At 35.4% G+C, this 26,020-nt stretch overlaps 1 protein-coding gene across 1 annotated transcript in view; it reads right to left on the reverse strand.

Annotated features, from left to right (window-relative positions):
- Nucleotides 1–26,020, reverse strand: part of MIB1 (MIB E3 ubiquitin protein ligase 1) — a 122,697-nt gene that overhangs the window by 25,125 nt on the left and 71,552 nt on the right. The window contains exons 12-13 of the mRNA XM_047086931.1: nt 25,518–25,669; nt 2,911–3,043 (exon numbers count right to left, since the gene is read on the reverse strand). Coding sequence (XP_046942887.1) covers nt 2,911–3,043; nt 25,518–25,669 — 285 coding nt within the window. The remainder of the gene's footprint in view (nt 1–2,910; nt 3,044–25,517; nt 25,670–26,020) is intronic.

Raw genomic sequence — 26,020 nt, forward strand, 5'->3', positions numbered from 1 at the left:
CATAACTGAGCTCTTATTCAGTGAAAAGGAACTTCACTTGAGGATGAGAAGACAATGTTTAATTAGTATATAAAAATACTTATTAAAGGGAAAGCAGAAAGCCCTACCAGAGTCCTGGGGTAGTCAAAGCCCTATATGAGAACAGCTGATGCCAAGGACAGAGGAAAGGAGCAAAAGTCCAGAACTTACTGGCACCAGGGGACCTACAGCTTCAGGAACTTAAGCAAGCATTCCACCATCTCACACTCATTTCCTTGCTTCTAACATGGTGACAGTACAACCTACTACACAGGGTCAATGGGATTATGGGGTTCAGGGTGGGCTGCCCCTAAATAATGCCACTTTGGCATACTAATTATTTTGAATTAAGGTTACTTAAACAGCTAGCACAAGGACACTCAGACCTTCCTTTGTCTCCTGAAAGCAAGAAATAAATTCCCCATGTGAAGGCTATCTTCCTTGACCCTGGAGGGTAGAAGGCATCCTTATTGTCAGAGTTAGGGAATTAAGGGCCAAGAATGTACTATATAAATAAACTTTGTTACTTCATTTATTTATTTGCTACCCCAAGCCCAAACCCCTTTGTGAATTCTCCACAAGTAACTGTTTGTGTAAAAGGTACAAAGGCTGCCTGCTTTGGTCACTTAGGAGAGTCTCATATCTGAGCTCCCATGTATGCAATATTGAACATGTTTTTCTCCTGTGGTTATGTCTCATGTCAGTTTAATTATTAGACCGGCCAAAGAAACAGGAAAGAAAAATTTTCTTTCCGTCCGTAAGGATTAAGAAAAATAACATGTAAATTGCCTAACACAATGTCTTATATACTAATAATTTTAAAAATGGAACTAAGCAAAGGGCTACAGATTCAAAAGATAAACTTTATCATTCTGTTTAGCCCTCTGATTACAACTCTGAAACCCACCTGTGCCCTTGCTTGGGTAGAGCTCAAACTCTACTAATACTATGACACTCCAGAAGATGGAGTTTCTGATTTGTTTTTATTAGTTATGTTTCTCTGAGTGTAATTACAAGGAACTTGATCTTAGCTTGTTTTCTTATCATGCCTTGTTCTCATATAAATGCAGAAAGTGAGGGATTTTCTTTTTAAGTTTCCTAAACTTTCCATCATTAGATTTTCCTAGTATTAACCATATTCGTTGTATGAATGTACCATAATTCATTTATCTAGACACTAGCTGATGAACATCTGACTTGGTTCCAGTTAGAGGTTATTACAAATAAAGCTGCTACAAATGTTTAGTACAAGTATTTGCATGGAAATACGTCCTGAGTTCTCTTGGGTACATACCTAAAAGGGGGATTGCTGGGTTGTATAGTGAATACATGTTTAACTTTATTAAGAACTGCCAAATTGTTTTCAAAGTGGCTGCTTTGAAAAACACCAGCAATGTATGTGAATTCTAACTGTTCCACATCCTAACCAACATTTTGTTTTGTTGGCATTTTTAGTTTTAGCCATTTTCATTGGTGATCAGTATTTCATTGTGGTCACAATTTCTAATCCCCTCGTGATCTACGGTAATTTAAGCTAAATTGCAGGATATATGGTCCACATACAGAAAATACTTGTATTTCTGTATATTTGCAATATACAGTTAGAGACTGAAATTTTAAACAACTTACAATAGCATGAAAAAATTAAAGATAAATCTAAAAAAAAAAGATAATTCTAAAATGTGCAGAACCAAATTGCCATGACTTTCTAATAGAAATAATCCAATTCTAAAATTTATATGGAAATTCAAAAGATCTTAAAGTAATTCTAAGAAAGAAGAACAAAGTTGGAGGGTTAACTAACTGATTTTAAGACTTACTAAAAAACAACAATTACCAAGACAGTGTAATGGTCAGTTATCTGTATCTTGAATTGAAAAGGAAATTATCCCAATTAACAATACTTTTATGGGCAGTAACTTCAATATTTAATAACCAAGGCTTACTAGTCAATGGTTCTGTAATAGTACCGTACAGTGACAGATGGTAGCTACGCCTGTGGTAAGCACAGCACAACAAGTAGCATTCAAGTTGTCAAACCACAGCGTCATACACCTGAAGCAGATGCAACACCGAGTGCCAACTACACTTCAAAAAAGTAAGAATAAAGGCTTAAAATGGCAACTATTTCTTTATCTTAGCTTCTATAGTTCATGCAGTGTCTATCTTCTGATGTGGTACTTAATTATACACAATGAACTATTCGCTAAATTTGTCTGCTATTTCATCTTCTTCAGTAGCCTGTAAGCTCCTTGAAATCAGAGATCGTAAGTAATTCTTTGGTAACTTCATCGCTTCTATATGACATACGCTTGACTGAGATATTTAAAAGTTTTGCTGGAAAACCTAAAACATCATAAAACTACACGAACTAAGTTCCCCCAAAATCCAATACCATAAGAATGTAGCATTATCTTATCTCAGAGATGAATGGAATGACTGAAGTGAACCTGTACTGCTATCCAGTCAGTTTCCAGGAATCCAGCAGGAGTCATGAACTGAACCGCCAGATCCTGGCTGCAGTCTTGTTACTAGATGGCAACTGGCCACACTAGCTTTGGTATCAACATGATGGTTCTTGGTCCTTGTACAACAGTGGTAGTGATTCCGGGAAATCTCTGTTCGTTGATACCTATTTCACTGGACTAATCCAGAACACTGTGGGAGGGAATACAAGGGGCTAAGGGAACCCCCCCAACCCTTACACACATATACACACCACCTCCCTCCATTTAAGAACCCATGTTAGGCAGAAGAATGAAAACGCACCATATCTGAATTTGCATCATCATGGGGTTTTACTGTAACCTACCAAGAGGTAGCTGATGAAGTAATAAGTACATAAATGGTAATGGTCCAAATTGTTAAAAATTATTGCACAGCTTTTCCTACCTGATGTACCAACAGTTCAGCCACTTCTACATGATTGTTAAGGGCAGCCAGATGCAAGGCAGTATAACCATCATCTTTCTTCTCATCCACAATCCATGGTCTTGGTAATTTAGACAGTAAAACACGCATTGCACTGAAAGTCAAATTTACATGATTTTGGTATTTATACAATCTGATATTTAAATTATTTTCTTCAAAAAATTATTCAAAAGAAACTTGAAGTCAAATAAAACTATTCTTCTTTAAAGAAAATTATGCCCTCAAAGACAAATGAAGTATCTTTTTTCTAAATCTCAAATACACAGCTTTTTCATGCTTTAAGAGGTAAAGAAACTATCACCATTTGGGGGACAGAATCAAAACAGAATGGGAGTGTTACAAGGGGAGAATATTATGAGAGGGAAGAAAAAAAAAAACCAAAGCGTTTTTTTTTTAAAAAAGACAAACTTCATGTAACTGGCAGATTATCATGAATTGCAGCTAAAAATCTGATATATGGCATTTAGCAGTGATAAATCTAGTTATATCAAAACAAAATAAATGGTAATTATAATTTAATATTTAAAATTTAAGTACCAATAACAAAATATTTCTAGAGTAAAAAAGTTATCCTAAAGACCATCAAAGAGTAAAGTATTAAAGAGCAAGAGAAGTAATTATCAAGAAGGGATGCTTCTTCATAAAATAAACTAATGGGAGAGGCACCTGGGTGGCTCAGTCAGTTAAGCGTCTGACTCCTGATTTTGGCTCAGGTCATGATCTCCTGGTTCCTAAGTTCAAACCCCACATCAGGCTCCACACTGACAGCACGGAGCCTGCTTGGGATTCTCTCTCTCTGCCCCTCCCCCACTCACATGCATGCTCACACATGCACTCTCTCTCAAAAATAAATAAACTTTTAAAAAGTGTATAAAAAATTAAACTATTTTGACTACATTAAAATAAAAAGCTTTTGCACATCAAAGAGAACCATCAACAAAACAAAAAGGCCACTGACTCAATGGGAGAAGATACTTGCAAATGATATAGCTGATGAAGGGTTAATATCCAAAATATGCAAAGAATTTACACAACTAAACACCAAAAAAAACAAACAAACAAAAAAAAAAACCACACAAACAATCTGATTAAAAAATGGGCAGAGGAACTGAATACACATTTTTCCAAAGAAGACACAGAGATAGCCAACAGACACATGAAAAGATACTCAATATCATTAATCATCAGGGATATGTAAATCAAAACCACAATAAGATATCACTTTACACTTGTTAGAATGGCTAAAATAAGAGACAAGAAATAACGTGTTAGCGAGGAGGTGGAGGAAAAGGAACCCTACTATACTGCTGGTGGAAATATAAATTGGTATAGCCACTGTAGAAAACAGTATGGAGGTTCCTCAAAAAACTAAAACTAAAAATATCATATGATCCAATAATTCTACTACCAGGTATTTACCCAAAGAAAAGATATATGCACTCCTGTTTACTGCATCATTATTGACAATAGCCAAGATATGGAAGCAATCCAGGTGTCCACTGATAAACGAACAGATAGAGAAGATGTGGTACATATATACAATGGAATATTACCCAGCATAAAAAGGATGAGCTCTTGCCATTTGTGACATCAGGAATGAACCTAGAGGATGCTACACTAAGTTAAATACATTAGAGAATGTGATTTAACTTACATGTGGAATCTAAAAAGCAAATGAATAAACAAACAAACAGCAGAATCAGACCTACGAATACAGAGAACAAACTGATGGTTGCCAGAAGAGAAGGGGACATGGGGTTGGGAAGTGGGAGATCTGGGCTTACAGTTATGGGATGAATGAGTCATAGAATGAAAGGTACAGCATAGACAATAGAGTCAATAATTAACAGCACCGTATGGGGACAGATGGTATCTTCACTTGTGGTGAACACAGCATAATGTATAGAGATGCTAAATCACCTGACAGTCATGTAACACTGTGTTTCATCTACACTCAAATAAAAAAAAAAAATTTAAAGAAATGATGTGTCTTAAAGAAAAACCTAGCCCACTCCCAAAAAAGAAAAGTAAAATTAGAAGTAACTTTTCTTGGGGCACCATGGGCTCAGTCGGTTCAGTGTCCAACTCCCGATTTCAGCTCCAGTCATGATCCCAGGGTTGTGGGATCAAGTCCCCTGCTGGGCTCTGTGCTGAGCATAGAGCCTGCTTAAGATTCTCTCTCTGCCCCTCTGCCCCACTCACACATGTGCACACACATTCTCTCTCAAAATTAAAAAAAAAAAAATGTGATTTACTATATGGTAGTAACTTTTTTTTTAATGTTTGTTTATTTTGAGAGAGACAGAGAGTACACTTGCTTGTGTGTATTGAGAGAGAGGCAGAGAAAGAGAGAATCTCAAGCAGGCTCTGCGCTGTCAATCCCACTAACCTTGAGATCACTGCCTGAGCTGAAATCAAAAATGGGATGCTTAGGGGCGCCTGGGTGGCGCAGTCGGTTAAGCGTCCGACTTCAGCCAGGTCACGATCTCGCGGTCCGTGAGTTCGAGCCCCGCGTCGGGCTCTGGGCTGATGGCTCAGAGCCTGGAGCCTGTTTCCGATTCTGTGTCTCCCTCTCTCTCTGCCCCTCCCCCGTTCATGCTCTGTCTCTCTCTGTCCCAAAAATAAATAAACGTTGAAAAAAAAATTAAAAAAAAAAAAATGGGATGCTTAAACAACTGAGCTACCCAGGTGCCTGCCAGTAATTTTTCTTAACAGAAAGATTTTATGTAGAAAACTCATAATTTGGAAAAACCCTCCCCTAATATATTTAGCCACTATTTTGTTTAAGACTGAGAAAATAACTGCTGCTATACAGTGCTGGACTTGGCATGGACACCATTGACACACACATTAGACTACAGATCTTTCCCCCTTCCTAACAAAGAAAGTAAAAACAGAAACACTTTTAAAATTGTGCCAACAGAATATTAAAGGGCAAGAGATAATAGTAAGATACATATCGGGATAGTTCTTCCCAAGATGATATACATTAAAGATAAAAATCTGAAATACAGAAACGTTACAAACATACAGAAAAACAGGCTGAAGATACAGAATAAGAGTGTGTATAAAGGAAACTATAAGTCTCTAAAATAATGAGAATAAACCCTAACATGACCCAGGATATGTTTCCTTAATAGTAGCCATCTTTAGGGGTTCCTGGGGGGCTCAGTCGGTAAAGTGTCCAATTTCGGTTCAGGTCATTATCTCACGGCTTGTGAGTTCGAGTCCTGCATTGGGCTCCGTGCTGACAGCTCAGAGCCTGGAGCCTGCTTCAGATTTTGTGTCTCCTTCTTTCTCTGCTCCTCCCCAACTCATGCATGCACACGCCACGCTCTCTCTCTCTCTCTTTCTCAAGAATAAATGAAACATTAAAAAAATTTTTTTTTTTTTTAAAAAGGTAGCCATCTTTGAATCCCATGTAGGAAGCCCAAGAAATCTCAGGACAGGCTGACAGGCTCTGGAGGATCCAAGATCTTCTAAAATTGTATTTAAATTTGGAAGTTTATAGCTCTTATCAGATTTTAAAACAGGTTTATAACCCAAAGTACACTGAGAATCATAGCTTAAAGACAGCTTTCAGTGGTTGTTACTGAAGTTGTATCATTGCTAAGGAGCGACAGAATTCTTTGGAAATCTATGGAAAACTATGGACTTCCTTCCAGAGAAATGCACATGTATATATCTATCTACCTACAATTTTGAGAGAGTCTACAAACCCCTAAATCCCACTCACAAACCTCATACAAAGCTAAGGTTTCCTGCTGTCATTTGTTTACAGTAACTGTAAGGATTACGGGGGTGCCTGGGTGGCTCAGTTGGTTAAGCATCCAACTCTTGATTTCGGTTCAAGTCATGATCCCACAATTCATGAATTCGAGCCCTGCATCGGGGCTTTGTGCAGACAGCTCAGAGCCTTCTTGGGATTCTGCTTCCCTCTCTCTCTGCCCCTCCCCTGCTTGTGCTTTCTCTAAATAAATAAATAAACATTAAACATAAATAAATAAATAAATAAATAATCCAACCTTCCTCATTTGGTGGATTAAAATAAGATACTACAACTCTCAACAATAGCCAAATTATGGAAAGAGCCTAAATGTCCATCAAGTGATGAATGGATAAAGAAATTGTGGTTTATATACACAATGGAGTATTACGTGGCAATGAGAAAGAATGAAATATGGCCCTTTGCAGCAACATGGATGGAACTGGAGAGTGTTATGCTAAGTGAAATAAGCCATACAGAGAAAGACAGATACCATGTTTTCACTCTTATGTGGATCCTGAGAAACTTGGCAGAAACCCATGGGGGAGGGGAAGAAAAAAAAAAGAGGTTAGAGTGGGAGAGAGCCAAAGCATAAGGGACTCTTAAAAACTGAGAACAAACTGAGGGTTGATGGGGGGTGGGAGGGAGGGGGGGGTGGGTGATGGGTATTGAGGAGGGCACCTTTTGGGATGAGCACTGGGTGTTGTATGGAAACCAATTTGACAATAAATTTCATATACTGAAATAAATAAATAAATAAATAAATAAATAAATAAACCAGAAAAAAATAAAATAAAATAAGATATTACATACTGGGGCACCTGGCTGGCTCAATTGGTAGAGTATGTGACTCTTGATCTCAGGGTTGTGAGTTCGAGCCCCACATTGGGTATAGAAATTACTTAAAAACAAACTCTTAAAAAAAAAAACAGATATTATGTAACTTTGACTCAGATTCTTAACTGGGAAAAGTACTGGTACCACATTATACTACTGAATGTTTAGATCTGGCATAATCATGATGCTAATGCCAAACATCTAGTATGCTACACATGTGACCATGTGAGAAACGGAATTTAAAAGGTTTTAGGATTCTTTTTAGAGAGTTAAGAAGATACAAGTATAACTTGGGGGGGAAAAATTTTATTAAAAACAATACGTAATCATAAGATAATGTAAACACTGATTTAAACAAAAGTTGTGATAGGACTATGTTGAGAGACATGGGGATAATAGACAATGTCAAGAGTTTTAAATCTTCTTTTTCCATGACATGAAATCAGCAGACAATGTCTACAATTGATAATTTAAGAAAACTGCAGGATAGGGGCACCTGGGTGGCTCAGCTGGTTGAGCGTCCGACTTCGGCTCAGGTCATGATCTCATGGTTTGTGGGTTCGAGTCCGGCGTCGGACTCTGCGCTGGCAGCTCAGAGCCTGGAGCCTGCTTCCGATTCTGTGTCTCCCTCTCTCTGCCCCTCCCCCATTCACGCTCTGTCTCTCTCAAAATTAAACATTAAAAAAAAGAAAAAAAGAAAAAAAAAGAAAACTGCAGGATAAGCTGGAAGTTATTGGGTGGGGCGTAGACAAAGGGATGAAGAAGGATAAAGCAGAACACAGTTCCCTTTCATTATAAGCTTTGTAGTAGTATTTGACTTAACTACACATATACATTAGTTTGATTTTAAAAAGTCAAAACACTAAAATAATATTTAGGCTTACTATATTAAAATATTTTGTATTTTCTACCTTAGTTCTTATAGTCAATATATATAAATACGACAGTAAGTTTTGGATTCCAAGGTGTGGTTTATGCTAATCTCATCAAGGTTTTTTTGGTTTGTTTGTTTTTAATGTTTATTTTTAAGAGAGAGACAGAGTGCAAGCAAGGGAGGGGCAGAGAGAGAGGGAGACACAGAATTCCAAGCAGGCTCCAGGCTTTGAACTGTCAGCACAGAGCCCGAAGTGGGCTCAAACTCACAAACTGTGAGATCATGACCTGAGCCAAAGTCAGACGCTTAACTAACTGAGCTACCCAGGTGCCCCTAATGAGGTTTATTTTTTTTTCAAGTCACATTATTCACTAGATCTCCTTGAGAAGATGGTTCTTATGACACCATGTTTCCCATTGACTTGTATTCCTGTTTCAGAAGTACCTTCCCATATTATACTGCCAATAACTCAAAGGAGAGAAAGGGAAAGAGGAGCAGTTCCTTCTCTGGGCATAAGCTATCCACTGAGATGGAACCATCACTAACTTGTTCTCCCAGGCTTGCACTTACTCAATGAAAGAACCAGAGAAAGCTGAAGTCTCTAAGAAATAAGAGCCAATGGCTCAGAAGAGTAGCGTGGTACTCAAACAGAAAGAGATACGTATTCTTGAAAGCCCACTGCCTCTCTCTCCTCCCTCACTCCCTTGTGTCTTTTTGCTTTTTCCTCTCAGTACAAAATGTATAACTGAACTGTGAGAACAAAAGAAGTTAAAAGTGCCAAAAAAGATTCCAGTCCCTTCTAGATCACATTCTACAAAGTAAATCAAATCCTAGTATTAAAATGCAAAATTTAGACTTTCAGAGAACAGTTTTCACTTCAGAACAAACCCATTCTCTGTTAATTAGTCCCACTTAAGTGGGGTGGACAATCTGAGGAGCCTACAATACAGCCAGGAAGGCCACTGCAGGTGTCCCCTGCAGCACTGTAGTTAATGAAGAGGAGACTTACACTACAATCACTGAGGTCCACAGAGCGGCAGAGATAAGGGTGTTACCAGTTCAATCCATCAGTAATTTTATTGGGGCACCTGGGTGGTTCAGTCAGTTAAGCATCCAGGCTCTTGGTTTCGGCTCAGGTCATGATCTCATGGTTGGGGAGTTCGAGCCCCATGTCAGGCTCCGTGCTGATTCTCTCTCTCCTTCTCTCTCTGCCACCGCCCGCAGATAAATAAACAAACTTAAAAAACTAATTTTATTGAGTCAACAGACTCTCACCTGTGGAGCACAGTATATGAGATTTGGAGGTATTTTTCCTGATGCCCAAACACTCTTCTTTACTTCTCAATCTGGTTGTTTTCCAAGAGGTTAAGGACATGGATGGTTTAAAGATAAGATCTTACGACCAGTTAAGCAGGCATTTGTGAATAGTGCCAAAGAAGCATTAAGTTCCGGAACAACTAATAGTGGTGCCTAGCATAATCCCTGGCACATGGTAATACTCAAACGTTTGCTGAATGATGAACAAATGAGTTCTAAGAAGTAGAGGGGACAAGCAGCTGTCCACATTGGTATGTAGCAGTCAAATGGCACTGGGTCCATTTTTAGGGCCTGCCATGCCTTACAATCTTTCTTCAGAGATAGGCGAACATTTTTCCAAACAAACAAAAGTAGCTAACCTATGGAGGCTTTACATGCTAATATTATTTAATGTAAAAAGACATTAGAATAGCACTATAGCACATACTAGGTGTTCAATAAATGCTAAGTTAATGAACAACTCCTCAAATAATAAAAACAGTTGGTCCAGAATTCATAAAAGGAACCTACTAAAAAAGTTGATTGATCCCCAGCAGAAGTTCTTCAGGGCAAACTAAAAGCAGATTAGTACGTGACATTCTAAACATATTTTTGTTCATTACCCATCCCTATCTGAATGGATGCAGACAAGAAACCTAGGAGGATATATACCAAAATGCTACCCATGGGAATCACTTTAAAAAATTAATATCGCTGGTTTTTATTTTCTTTTATCTAGCTGTAAGTAGAGGAAAGAACTACAGTGAATAGACATTACTTAGATGTTTTCAATTATTTTGGGGGGGTGGGCTTTTATTTTTTCCCCACAAACTCTTATTTTATGTATGCCACAATTAAAAGCTTCATTAATTTAACTTAATTTCATTAAGCAGGAATTTGGTACTGTAGTAAAATTTAGCTCAAAATGAGAAAGAGATATGTAACAATGCAGGCTGCCTAAGAGTTGTATAGCTAAGTACTCAATCATTAAACACAACCAAAATTATCTCTTAAATGACCAGTTATTTCTCCTTCTATGTTTTAAGCCAGGGAAACCCGTTTTACTTAGCTTTTTATCTCCTTTGTATGCCTAATGTAAGGAGCTCAAAGTTTTGTTGAATGGAACGGAAGAAACAATCAAATGAATAATCATTTTCTGAATATAACAGAGACAAGGATATTAGTAGCCTATTAAATTCTGGGTATACTCTCAAGTCCCCAAAAGTGGTAATTCATTAGGAATTATTTCATGATTACAAATCAGAGCAACAGCATGGCATGGTGGTAAAGAGCTCAAAGTTTGAAGCCAAACTATCTGGGTTCAAATTCTGGCACTAGCAAGCTGAATGGATGATGACTTAAGTAGGTTACTTAACTTCTATGCCTCAGTTTCCTCATGTATAAAGTGTGAGAAAAATCACAAATCCTGTCTCAAAGAAGTTGTTATGAAAATTTGAAAGGGGTTAGAAGAGTTCCCAGCACTACAGGTGTTTGCTTAAAAAAAAAAAAAGCTTTCACTGCTACAAAATGGTTAGAAAAAAATGAGGCAATTTAGAAACCTGAAAATTAACCTATCTTAAACTGAGACACGTATATCATCTTCTCTCAAGATGTGTAAAAGTATTCCAATATCTACAAAAACTGACTCTTTAAAATTACCAAATGTCTACAGAAGCATTCTTAATGTCACTATTTTATTTTTATTTTTTAATATGAAATTTATTGTCAAATTGGTTTCCATACAACACCCAGTGCTCATCCCAACAGGTGCCCTCCTCCATGCCCATCACCCACTTTCCCCTCCCTCCCACCCCCCATCAGCCCTCCGTTTATTCTCAGTTTTTAAGAGTCTCTTATGGTTTGCCTCCTTCCCTCTGTAACTTTTAACAGAATACCATGGGGGAAGGGAAGTGGGAAAAAAAATGTCACTATTTTAAAATAGCCATCCAAATTAATTCACCTGCTAAGGTATTAAATGCTAAAGACAAAAAGAATGTCAAGAACAAAATTTCCTTGTAGGAGGACGAGCTTAAAAAACTGGTAATAGTTTTTCTTGATTCTTAACTGAATAAATACTTAACAGAATATTATTTGAATTAGGAATAAGATATAGGTTTTGCTTAGGGAAGAACAAGGCTTCTCTTGGGCATTTTTAGGTTTGTAAAATCTTAAATTATATCTCTACAAGTTCATTAGATTTGATGTATAATATTTTTTCCCTCCTTGGTTAAAAAAATAAATTTCAACATTATAATTTATTGTGAATATGCCATTAAAATTTAGAGCAAAAGTACTTTTCCTTTGAAGCATACACTGTGCGGCAATATTACAGATTAGGTTAATGACTATTTTATAATCTCTGATATGTAGAAATGATCATGCCTAAATGTTATTTCAGGAAATTTTAGAGGAATGGCAACGTCGACAGGAGGGGGGAAAAAACCACTTCACATTTGAAAATGAGATAGAATTAATAAAATGCATTTTAATAGTTCTATAGGTAAATATAATTTCAATATAAAAGTACACAATAACTCAAAAACATTCCAGACCATTTCTCATCTAAGCACTACAAAAAATTAACTAAAATTGACACTGAATTAAAAGTTTTAAGGAGCATTTTTCCAAGATTTCTTTTACACACTACTCTTTTCTTCCTTAATAATCTCTCTCCACCTTTAATATGTAAGTTCTACTTACCATTTCTACATATTTTCCATTCAAATGTAAAAAGCATGTGTAGCAACAACTAGCTCTAAAGATAACCCTGCAAAATCTCTTTAGGCCTTTAGTTATGTAAAATATCATCTTCCACAATATTTTTTACCAACAAAAAATTAGGTTATGAAATATATTTTGGCAGCAGAGGGATTTTACTTGTTCCAGATCTGTCTAAAGACTGTCTTGCGACTAGCCAGAGTAATATTTTTCCTCTTTCCTTTTTTCTCTTCAGTGCTTCTAAGTATAGTGACAGCCGCATCAGGCTTTCCTAGACTCAGCGCAAGCTCAGTGAAAATCTGGGAAATGTAAGTAGAAACATGAGAGACCGCTTTATTTGGCAGTGCTTAAAAAAAAAAAAAAAAAAAGGCAGAACAAATGGCAAAGCAGTGTTTGGACTGCAGGATGAACAATCAATAGGCAGAAAGCAAGATAGAGACTTCCTCAGCTTTTGGATCGACAATCGACAGCTGAGAGACTATTTTTTGCTATGGTTGACTAAATATGGTCAGGGAAGAGAGAGGCACAAGAGAGCCTGTTTGCCTGGGAGTGCATGTTTCAAATGCTTAGCTGCCTATAAAGCTGTAACAGTTTAGCCCGTGGCCACTGAGGGAAGAATATAAGTTAACCTCTGTAGTGACCATGTGGAAGTCCTGACCTTGCTTGCAGACTTGACCTCTGGATATGACAAGGTGGCTTCAATACAGATCTACCAATTAATCTTGGAAACTAAAAACCAAAAAAAAAAAAAACAAAAAAAAACAAAAAACAAACAAACAAACAAAAAACTTCACAGCAAGAAAGATACAGAATATTTCCTGCGAAGTCAGAAGAACCCAATGTATTCTGGTGGGCAAAGGAAAATAGGGTGAATGTTTAGTTACTTGGGGGGAGTGAGGTGTGTTTTGGTTTTGGTTTTTTGTCTTTTTTAGATTATAAAATTAACTTCTTCTGCAACTTTCTCCCCTCTTCTGAAGCATTTCATCTGAAAAATAAGCGAGGTTCATTTTCTTGGCCGTTACAGCAACCTTCCTTGGTTGCTTAACTTTCTGTACAGCAGATACAAGGTACTCCTATCTGTGCAATACTGGTAATATGACATTGCAAATCAAATGGCCAACTGTGATTCAATTTTATTGCAGTTTTTTTTTTTTTTTTTTAAGGTAAAGGCAAGGGAGAGGAAAAAGACAGCTTATTTTTTTGTTTGTTTGTTCATTTGTTTTTCAAATGTATCTTAAAAGGTGAGGTTCTTCATTCACTGATACAGCCCCCTTACTTCTCTCGGCTCATGAAAAGAAGTGCTGAATCAGCGAACAGAGTGAAGGAACAATCAAGATGAAATGGCTGCTGCTGATGTGACTCTTTAGGTCACCATCTCTCTTCCTCCTGCAAATGCTGCATGGCACTAAGCTTACCAGGTAACAGAGCATGATGAGGTCTGCACTTTTAAGGATGCTTATGACTTTCTGCATGCTTACCTATTACTGGCTCAATACATGTTTCTATTGTTAAATTCTATCTGGGCATTGCCTAACTTCACAGTTCAAGTAGATAGTTTATGTAGTATAAAAAGAAATGTTGTTCAAATATCTTGACAGATAATTCTTGATCTCAAAAATGTACAAATCCATTACTATCACCTACATTACTAAAGATTGAGTCTTTCTTGTTTCAGATTAAACGATGATTTTGCATCCTTAGAAAATCCTGCTTGCAAAGTAGGCTACCCTTTAAAAACTACTATTTCAAGGTTTAGTGAACCAAGAGACTTGGTAGATCACAAAATAGTTTTTAATGCTCACTTTGGGTTGGTCACAAAAATAAATCAGACCGTGCATGGTAAATTCTACTGCTGCGTTGCTGAAACTGCTATGGAGCAGGGCCATTTACTGCTGTGCTCTGACGTGCTCTCCAGGAGCTGCACTCGCTCTTTATCACAGGCTGCAGAAATTCTGTTTTCCCTGCATTTATGGTGTTCTTTTAAATTAACCTTTTAATACCACAATAATTAAAAGCAACTTACCAACCATAATGTCTTTTTAAGCTAAATGATGAAGCTCAAACCCAAGTGCTCACAGGCTAAGCACTAAGAACCTTTCCGTTCTTTTAAAAGTGAGACTTTAGAAAAGTTGACTGTTCTGGTAGTTTTCCTTTATATTAAAAAAAATTGAAGAATCAAAAGAACCAAACTCATTAAAATTAGATATTTATACATCTATTCGAATGGGTATTCAACTCAAAGCACCAAAACGCAAAATTCAGGGAAGTAACTAATAAAGGAATGACAAAGAAGTTTTCAAATAATCAAGAATTCTTATCTGTGACCTTTAAAAAAAACTAACAAAAAATTCATCACCTTTAAAAATTCAGTTCATTCACACTCTAAAAAGTTCTAGTTTTCTCCCTATTCTTTCAACTTTAGAGTCAATCAGAAGAAGTACTAATTGGTTAACTGGTTAAGTTTCAATAGTATCTAGTTTGTAATATCCAGTTTGTAAAAGAATTTGCACTGAGTTCATTACTATCTACTTGTAGGATCTAGAAGCAAACTACAAAAAGGAAGAAATTCTCTCTGAAGACTATGAAGAAACATTAGGCTGATCTTCCCAATTTCTGAAGTATACTCTGTAAAAACTCCACTGATTCTATGAATCTCTGGCAAAAACAACCAGACCAGGACAAAGTTCAACAGATAACTGGTTAGTGTTTAGACATGTCTATGTCTACCAAGAACAAGGAACCATAAAAGGCACTAATGCTATGATTCAGGTAAATCTGTTATAGTTTAATCTTTGATAGTCTCTGCAAATGATCTATTATTGCTCTGTATCAGTAAGCTCAATGTTTTACTAACAAATGGGAAAATAAAACATTTCATGTTTTTACAGCTAACAACTTAGTGAAACCTACTCAGAGTACATACTTCTTTATGTACCCATATGAACATACAATGCTATGGAATGTAAAGAAGTATGTATTTTTGGTAGGCAATAAACTGCCAAGAGGGAACTAAACTGCAGCTAAAAGAAGCCTTTGCTTCTTTCTATGTGAATGACCTTCATACGGTAAATTAACCTAGTATCAAAGAGATGACCTTTGACCATACTAACACCATAAAAATGTACCTACTACTTTTAGATGGAAACAAAATGCTGCTAAGATTTCTATTTTGTGAAGAAAAAAGAGTTTGAAGGAGATTTTAAATTATCATAAAACTCCTTTTAAATCTTTTAAGTTTAAAATATACTACCTTTTACATTTTTAAATTAAGTATGCACATGATTAAAATTTGAATACAGAAAAGAAACCAGTATTACTAGCAAAATGAATGAGGGATACATACACATGACCCAGTTTCTGTCTCCACAATTCGACCTTAACTGAAGTATATCATATCACATTAGTAGGATCAACTGATTTGTTAAGAAAAATAAGATATGACAAAAGCTTAGCTCCATTACATTTCAACAACTGCTCTTCATATGTTGATTAATTTATAGTCTGCTAATATTAGAGGAATTTCTGAAGCAAGTTTCGTTATTTTAGGCTTTCTTTTTTGAAAACTACACAGTCATAATTCTAAAAGACTATCTTTTAAGTAACACATTCTACTCTCAAAAAAAAAAAAAAAAAAGTGGTGGTGTTAATCACCAAGTTAATCAGGTCCTTAACCCAGTCTTCACTTTAAATGCTAAATTATTACTTAGAATAAATTAAAATATAAAATTTATGCAGGAAAAATGACATATTCTGGGCCACAGTTGTAAGTTAACAGGGCAAATTGGTAATAGATTGCCAAATATTTAAAAGAAATTAATTTATTATCTATACTATCCTTGAACTTGCTTTCTCCAAAGCAAATGAAAACACTATAGTTAAGAAATCAATTTACACAGAATAATCATCTTTTACTGGTACTATGCAACTGCAATTCAATTTTTACCAACATGATAGGCCCACTATTTATACTATGTTGGAGATATCAAAACACTTTTTTCGTATTTTACACAAAATTTATTTTATACAACTATTAATAAAAATCATAAAGCTGCTGGCAATACTTTATAAGCAGTACCTGTTTCAAGCTACTATGATAGACTTAGAAAAAAAACCCTAATATTTATATTCATGTATTCTAATCATTTCTTACTAAAAGTTATAATTTCAGACATATATGAAAAGCAAAATGATGTTTAAAATTTATACATGTCACAAGTTGAACAGAAATGGCTATGAGGTTTTAACTACAGTTAACTACTGAAAATATGTATGTCAAAAATACAGGTTCCTCTATAAAACTATTCAAAGGGTATTACTATACTCATGCTTTATAATGAACGATAATATTCATTATTCTATAGGTATACAAGTTTTTAATAATTATTTTGAAACAGCCCAGTGACTAAGACTCTCATTGCTATAATATTAAGAGTACATAATCCTTAGGAAAAAAATGACAGCACCTGTTATTCACTTTAAAAAGTATGATTATATACTGATTCTAGTGCTTACAAGTTTAACTTAACATATCTAAGAGTATTTTCAATCACTCTAAAATGTCACATCCATCACTTAGATCAGCTGTTCATTTTTAACTGAGTACATAGTAAACTCTGGGCATCTGCTGACACTGGTGTAACTCAAACATTTCAACTGTCTCTCTGACAGGGATAACAGATGCTGACATTATCAAATGCCATGGCCTCTCCTTGCCCCGATATGGCCAGTGTATGAAACTGCACTGCCATCCAAAAGCACACTTGAGCAACTGGATCTGCTAACCAGCTCCCATATAACCAGTAAAAATAGAAGTCAGTTTTATTGCTATCTTCAGCACTTAAGTCTACGCAATTTAACACCTGTTTCATTTCTATTAGAATAAATGGAAAGAGTCGTAGTTACATTAATTTCACCAGCAGCATGATACTTAACAACCAACAGATGCACAATATACGTAATATGAGAATTGTTTAAATATTGCCTGAATTAGTGTTGACCTTCTCCCAGTTTAGTTCAAAACATTAACTGTTTCTTTACTCTGCATTTCACTGAAAGTACTTAATTCATTACTTTATAGGCCAACTATAATTTCTCAAACTTTTATTTTTGCAAGTATATTTCAGAGGATATCCCCTCCTTGATTCTGAAATGCAACACTGAAATCACATTATAGCAAAAATCTGCTCTACTGACTTTTCAAGTATTACTTACCTGATTTTAATATTCAAGTTCACTGATTATAGCTGTACACCAAAAGTCAATGTATTATTAAGCTGATACTGGAAGTAACTAGGCAATCTGTACGCAAAATGATAGAGAATTCCGCAGGGGAAACAGACTTGAAAAGGGTTACATTACTAACCTAGGATTAGTAACACTACATAAGCAAAAACAAAGAAAAAAGCTGGCATGCATGGTAGTGCCTTTCAACACAAGTCCGAGCAATACAGTGAATACACATGTGATCTATTTATAAACCAAAGGGCAGAGGTACTTTCTTAAGGCCACTCATATTCCTCCATCCCTTCCCTGTCAGCAACTTGCTATTAGTCCCAAGTATAATACTGAAGGAGCCACAGTAGAAAGGTATGACTTTAGTGCTCTTCCCTATTAGCTTATTCACTTGGTTCAGTGCCTACAAACAGAAAATAGTACTCTGAAATACATCAAGGTCTATTTGTTCCTTTAAATGCTGTTGGTTTTAAAAACAGGTTATTGTCCACACTTAAGAATTACACAAAGGTGTACACTGATAATCCCTTAATACATCAACAAAACATGAAAGGGCAAAGACTTCTGTTCCATTCGAGTAGGAAGTAGGAAAAGTGCCTTCAAAATACAAAAGTTTACATGTAATGACTGAACTACTACTGATAGGAGAATCTCTAACATTTGTAGAACGTCCATAACCATAATTATACAAATAAAAAACAGCTCTGCTGTTTTGTATCCCAAACTAGCAACACTGCAATGCTTTGCTAGAGCTGGTAAAATGGAACCAAATCGCCTCTTCAATGGATTTGGTCCCCTTCAACCAGCTGTAGCTATGCATTGATTACTACAGGACAGCCAACGTTTCACTGATAAATATCAATCACATGTAAATGAATTTCAGCTTATTTACATTATTTGGATTGTGGTTTCAATCAAATAATTTGTTACTGTTAATTCCCCTTGGAAGAACCATAGTGGTTAACAATGTTTATAAAATGTTTTATGAAAAATATGTGGACAACTTAAGGATTGCAAATAAAATAATTTTACTTATTTATCCTCTCTTGGTGTCAAATTTCTTATCCTTCAGAAAAGAAACGGTAATGAAATGTAGCCTATGCTTCATGATAAAAGAAATGAAACTTCCTTCAAAGGAAGAAAAGAATTGGGAAGGTCACTCAAAACCTAACTGAAACTATAATGGGACACTACAGTGTGGTTCTCATGGACACGCACATATTCTAAATTAAAGAAAAATATAACATTAAATATAATAATACTCTAGAAATGTTGGGTCACTATCTTCCATAGGATTAGCATTTAATTTTACTGCTATTTACCTGAATATTGTTCAGTTAGGTGAAAAAGGAGATGATACTGCAGAATATCTTGTGCAGAGACTGAAACAGTATCTAGCCCTTCCAACCCCAAAACAGAAGTTTTTAACCCTCAGAAAAGAAAGAAAATGCCAAATATCATGTCTTTTTACTGTGTAGATATTCCAACTCTACATACTGGTTTCCTTAGTTGTAAAATGAGGATCTCTAATAATAACATCTTATGACTCTCCTCACTCTTCTTCTTTGTCCTTCACAAAAAAATACACATACAAGCCTCCCTCTCTCAGTGGAGAGAAAATGAAGAGAAAAATGACAAGTTATCCAACATCTCTTTGTTTTTCTTACTGACCACAATACAACCACAGATAATGTCATGTTCCTTAATACATGGAAACAAACATTTCAGGAGTTAATCAAGGGTTACTGATGTCCAAGTAGTAGTTTAAAACTCTACATGTTCACACAATCCTCAAGAGACTACTCCTCTATTTCAAAGTGAAGACCATCCCTTAAAAGAATGGAGGCAAAGTGTGTGTGTGTGTGTGTGTCTGTAAATATATATATAAATATAAATTTTATCACTTCATTCAAGTTATTAGGCCTTCCTGCTCATATCAATCACATTTCAACTAGTCCATTAAATATATTTATGTATTACAAGGCACACAGTGTTTGAGACTGGATGCAGAGCACATATAAGAGAAAATGGACACACTATAAGTATAGTCTCATTTAATAATACTCTCAGCTACATTTTATATAGCACCCAGAATATTCAAATTTTATTAAAAAAGAAAAATATTCAACACAAAGATATGGATTGGATTATCAAATCTTTATATATTCAACACAATATCATTCATTTATCACACCTGATTTCAGAATTTAAAAAGTTAAATGAAGGCATCATAATATTCTAGAGGGAAAATTACGAGTTGTTCACATATTCAGTAGGCTTTAGTATGTGCCTTTGTTAGAATAAGCAGTAAGAAATGCCTGTGAAATTATCTTAGCACTAACCTGAAAACACAAGATTATTACATCATGTGGTCCATTTATATTTTACTGTTATTCTCACACTCAATTTATATTAAAGAAAAATGTGTAAATAACACTATGTAAGGTAACTTCATAATACTATTAACAGTGCCTCCAAAATATCAATCTGGTATCAGTATCTCCAAAACACTTGGCTGGTTTTTGGCCAGCTCTGCAGAGAATATTGCTAATTTATTCTCATGCCTGAGAAGGAGCTCTAAAAACTTAAAGGAAGCTAAAAATGCAACACCTTCACAGAAAGTACCTAAGTAACGTGATGATTAATACTAATTCAAAGAAATTTAGTTTTCATTTTCAACAACAGAAATGATTTCTGCTCTTCATTTAAATCTGAAATTTCGCCTGTATATAAGAAAAGATAATATGGCTAAACTCTATGGAAACTATCTCTATAATAATCAAAAATAAAAATGCAGCATTGTTTTTAGTTAAGATTCCTGAAATTAAAAAAATACTATATTAAGACACATTGGAACTGCTATTCTACACTGCTCCAAATTTTATAAACCATGATACTATAATATTCAGTGTCTCAGAGTAAAAACTTATATGGTCTCCCACAATTCTGAAAGAAAAGAAATGGCTTTATAACTCTCTCTTAATGTCTTTATTTCAGTTACTGTTACATCATGAGGAAACATCAAGATTAGCTTTGAAATCTAGAACCTACATTGATCTGAAACTTTGAAATCCAGACTTTGTATTTTCCAAAATATATGACATCTAGACATATTTTTGACAACAAGGAATATCACACTTTCTTTTTAAAAAGCACTACCAATAATTAACTCTACTATATTATTAGCTAATTGCTGAAAAATTATTACTGCTTACTAAAGCTAAGGAATAGAATGCTACTTAAATCCCACATGTATATACACGCACATATAAATTTTGAAAACTTTTCCATATTATTAACCATAATAAATTGAAATAATTATTTGTGCTGGTATTAGGCTATATTCACAATGATGTAAATATTTTACTGTAGAACTAATATATACTAGTAAAAGAAAAACCTCAGAATTAGCTAAGAATTATACTAACTAAAGTACCATCCGTTGCAATTAAAATTGACTATACATGAAATCCAACAATTAAGCCAAGTATACGAAGAAGTATAACTATAATATAAAACAAAGATCACAAAGAAAAAAATGTTATAATTCAAAGTAAGAGATTCATCAAGATATATAAATTATAAAACACAAGAAAGGGGGAAATGTTGACACATGCTAATCACATCTAATATTTTATTCAAAAATGCTAATTTCATCAGGTTCTGGAAATAATAATTTACTATAATCTGGTTTCCTCAAATAAATGTAAAGGCCAAAGACTTTTAAGATTTCTTTTTTAATGTTTGTTTTGAGACAGAAAGAGGGAGACACAGAATCTGAAGCAGGCTCCAGGCTCTGAGCTGTCAGCATAGAGCCTGATGCGGGGCTCAAACTCACAAATCGTGAGATCATGGCCTAAGCCAAAGTCAGATGCTTAACTGACTGAAACACCCAGGCACCTCAAGGCCAAAGACTTTAGATAAAAATTCTAAGTACACCAGAAATGGCTCATCTGTCTTCTGATATCACTGACCAGTGCAAGGAAGAAAAGCAAATTTTAAGAATAAAAAATTTGATATGAAAAGCCTCAAAACAACCTCAGTTGTTTTTGCAATTCAATTTCAATTTGCAATTTCAACTGATATATAAGTTGTGTCATCTTCTGATACTCTTCAGTGTCCAATTAAAATCACACTCTCTGGGGGGCGCATGGGTGGCTCCGTCAGTTAAAGTCTGACTCTTAATTTCAGCTTGGGTCACAATTTCACAGTCCTGAGATGGAGCCCCATGTGGGGTTCTGTGTTAGGCATGGAGCCTGCTTAAGATTCTCTCTCTCCATCTCCCACTCCCTGCGACCCCTCCTTAAAAAAAAAGGAATCATACTCTTTATCTGGCAATCTAGAGTCACAACTGCATGAAATATCTTGAAGAAATAAGAATTTAAAAAGTCACGTAGTTTTAGCTAAAGCATCACTTTACTGCAGAATAACAATGGCTTTTTTCCCTTTTATTAAATGTCACCTGACACCAATCATTTGGTTGGAAGAGTCACTGTACAAATTTTCAGCGGAACTCTCAAAATTTATACAAGAACTGAAGAAATGTTAAGTAGGATACTCTCTCTTTCTTGTATAGGCTTATTAGCACTATTAAATATACTACCCTACCCCCAGTAGAGTGAAATAATTCAAAATACTTAAAAGTCCCTCATTTCCTAAACACTTCAATTTTCAGTTTATCTTAAACTTTATGATTTAACCTATTGGGATGAGCACTGGGTGTTGTATGGAAACCAATTTGACAATAAGTTATATATATAAAAAAACTTTATGATTTAATATAACCTAAATATCCTCAATAAAATCTCTTTTCAACCATTTTAATCTGAAATAATTGTTCTGTTTGACCTCTAACAGTTTCTCTACAGAATCTGTAACTAATCATATTAACATCTTGTGATATCTAGCGCTGTCATGATTGTCAAATTAAGACTAACATTTATTAACTCCCTATCATAGTCAAAGCACTGTGGGAGATACACAGATGAATAGGCATGCTCACAATTTTAACAGAAACACAGAAATGCCACACTAATAGACATAAAGTGAAATAAAATAAGAACAAAGAACAAGTTAGTGTAGGGCAAATAGAAAATAATTTCAATGATGTGATCTAGGAGCTCTGAAGGAAAAGATGCTTAAGATCAAGACAAAGGATAAGGGCACTCTCACTAAGGGAAACGCTTAAATAAATGAGGAAAGTAGACAAAATATTTTAGAAAAAGGGCATAGCATAATGTAGCTGAAGGGCAAGGTGGAAAGGGGGATTTAGTGGGAGATGAAGTTAAAAAGACAGGCTTAGGACACATCACAAATGAGTGTGAAGGCAAAGTTCAAGGTGTATAAATTTTATTCTATGTACAATAGGAAACAAATGAAGATTTGGGAAAAGGGAAGGGGAGCCATTATGTCTTTAGAATGGTAAGTTGGCAATTAGATAAAAGTTCAATCAGAGATAAAACTGAAATCAGAGAAAACAATTAGAAAGATATTGTAATAGTTTAAGTAAAAGTGGTGAGTACTTAATTAGATCAGCAAAAATGGGAATAGGAAGAATGGAATAGATTGGAAAGCTGGGTACAATAAATGGAATTTTGAGAACTGAAGTTGAGAATTATTGACAGTGTAGTCAATGACAACCCTAAGCAAAGAGGCAGGAAGGGGGGTGATGTATTAATACATTCTTAGTTAAATCATTCTCTGTCCATGTGTTTCAGTCTTGCCTCATATACAGACCATAATACAGAAAAAGTAACATAAGGTGGGTAAGACCTATGATTCTTAAGTCAGATTCTTGCTCAACTTCTAGCTACTCCACTAGTCACTATATCTTGAATAAATAATGTCATCTCTTTATAAGCTTCATATTCTTTATCTACAAAGAGAAGATATTAACACCTGCCTCAAAAAGCTGTTGAAAGGATTAAAGGAGATAATGCATGTAAACCACTTAGTGGAGGCCTTGCCTATGGTAAGTACTATCATCATCATCTTCTATTTAAAAGGCAGGGAACATACCATTTTGTCTCCTTCACAATGCCAAAGTACAAAGTGTTCAAATATTCGTAATTTGAAAAATCAAAACATAATATAAAATATGGTCATTTGCTTCATCCTACATTATATACCCCTCGTTAAGAGTACCAACAGGCAATAGCAATAAAATCCTCTTGTTCTCTGTGCTCACCCTCTAGTGGTGATTCTAAGAAACCAAAAAATAACAAAAACTAGAAGGAAACACAATATAAAAATACCATATGGAACCAAAGGATAAGAATTCATGGGGATGTAATATAGTTAGTAATACTGTATTGTGTATTTCAAAGTTGCTAAGTGAGTAAATCTTAAAAGTTCTTATCACAGGAAAAAACATTTGTAACCATATGTGGTGAAGGATCTTAACCAGACTTATCGTGATAATCATTTCATAATATATACAGATTTCAAACTATTATGTTGTACAACTGAAACTAAAAATGTTATATGTCCATTATATCTCAATTTTAAAAAAGAATTTAGGATAGATTAAAGTGTCAAAATAAACTTGAAAGTGAACAGCTCCCTCAGTCAAGAAATGCAGGCTTGGGGCGCCTGGGTGGCTCAGTCGGTTAAGCGTCCGACTTCAGCTCAGGTCGCGATCTCCCGGTCTGCGAGTTCGAGCCCCGCGTCAGGCTCTGGGCTGATGGCTCGGAGCCTGGAGCCTGCTTCCGATTCTGTGTCTCCCTCTCTCTCTGCCCCACCCCCGTTCATGCTCTGTCTCTGTCTCAAAAATAAATAAATGTTAGAAAAAAATTAAAAAAAAAAAAGAAATGCAGGCTTAATTCAACTATAAACAGAGGACCTCTAATGCCAAATTTTCTAAAATGCTTTTCGTGGTTAAGATGTTCCCCAAAATTTATTCATAGAAAGCTCTAGATTAAGCAAAACTAAGCTTTTTCCTATTCTCTGAGACAGTGCAGATCCTTCATGAGTTCTGTGACTTCCCAGAAGTTTTTTTTCAAACTATAACCAGCAAATACTTTTTTTTGGCAGACTGCCCATCACTATTGTTACAACAGCTGGGAATATCCTCACCAGAAGCATATATATTTATGTTATTAATATGGAGTTAGGTACTTAACAGTTATCTAGCCACATGTTAAAAATAATCATGCAAATAGATAAAAGGAGATGAGAGGACACACTGAGAACGATCTTAAAGAGACATAACTCTCAAGATGGAATGCATTTTAATTAAATCTTTACATATAAGTATTCTTGATACTTTATATCCATACTTAATATATATTTCAGTAATCATTTTATAATATTTGTATTAATTTCTGTTTGTTTGTTTTTAGAAGGGGGGGGTGCAAGTGAGCAAGGGGCAGAGAGAAAGAGAGAGAGAGAGAGAGAGAATCCCCCAAGGGGTGGAAGGGAGGAGGGGGGGAGGTAGAGGGAGGAAGGGAGGGGAAGGGAGGGGAAGAGAGGGAGAGCGAGAGCGAGAGCGAGAGCGAGAGCGAGAGAGAGAGAGAGAGAGAGAAGCAGGGCTCACCCAGGCCTCCTGTTTTTACCTGAAGCAGGGCTCGAGCTCACCCGATATGGGACTCAAACTCACCAACTGTGAGATCATGATCTGAGCCAAAGTCAGATGCTTAATGCTTGAGCCACCCAGGCAGTCCTTGCATTAGTTTAACAACCAAAATATAATATAAAATTAATAGTGAAGACATAATTTCTACAGACCTTAAAATGATTTATAAAATACTAAAATAAGTCATTATTTCCTCATCAGTATCAGAAAAAGAGAACTAGCACTAGGAAAATATTTTTAAACTGCTAGAGTAAAAAGTGGGATCTTTTTACCTGGGATTTCCTCTTAGTGCTGCATGGTGCAGAGCATTAAATCCATTATTGTTTGTAATGGTAACATCTGCTCCAGCTTCTAGAAGAACTGCCAGGATGTCATCACGTTTCTTACTTATTGCATCATGAAGAGGGGTATCACCTTCAGAATCCTTTTTTTAATTTAAAGAGACTTTCATCAGTTCTTGAACCAAACATCATATGTAATACTAATATATATACTGAACTACTAAACAGAAGCCATATCCAAAAACCATCAACAAAACATCCTATGTTAAATTTTAAGATGCAGGCAAGAGATATGAGCCTCATTATATTAAATAAATTCATACTCAATCTAAACACAATGAACACGTAGCCTACGAAAGAAAAGGAAAAATAATCACGTTCAAGTATGGTTCAGCTAATTATAAAAAGTAATGAGGTGAAAAAGCTGCGCTCAAAATTCATTAGTTTAAAATAGCCGGCTATACCCATTCCTACCAGTAATTGTTATGCCTGAA

Source organism: Lynx rufus, unplaced genomic scaffold (genome assembly GCF_022079265.1).
Source record: "Lynx rufus isolate CCGP_SWC_20201006 ecotype Redwood Valley unplaced genomic scaffold, mLynRuf1.p SCAF_22, whole genome shotgun sequence".
In the NCBI taxonomy this organism is placed as follows: Eukaryota; Metazoa; Chordata; class Mammalia; order Carnivora; family Felidae; genus Lynx; species Lynx rufus.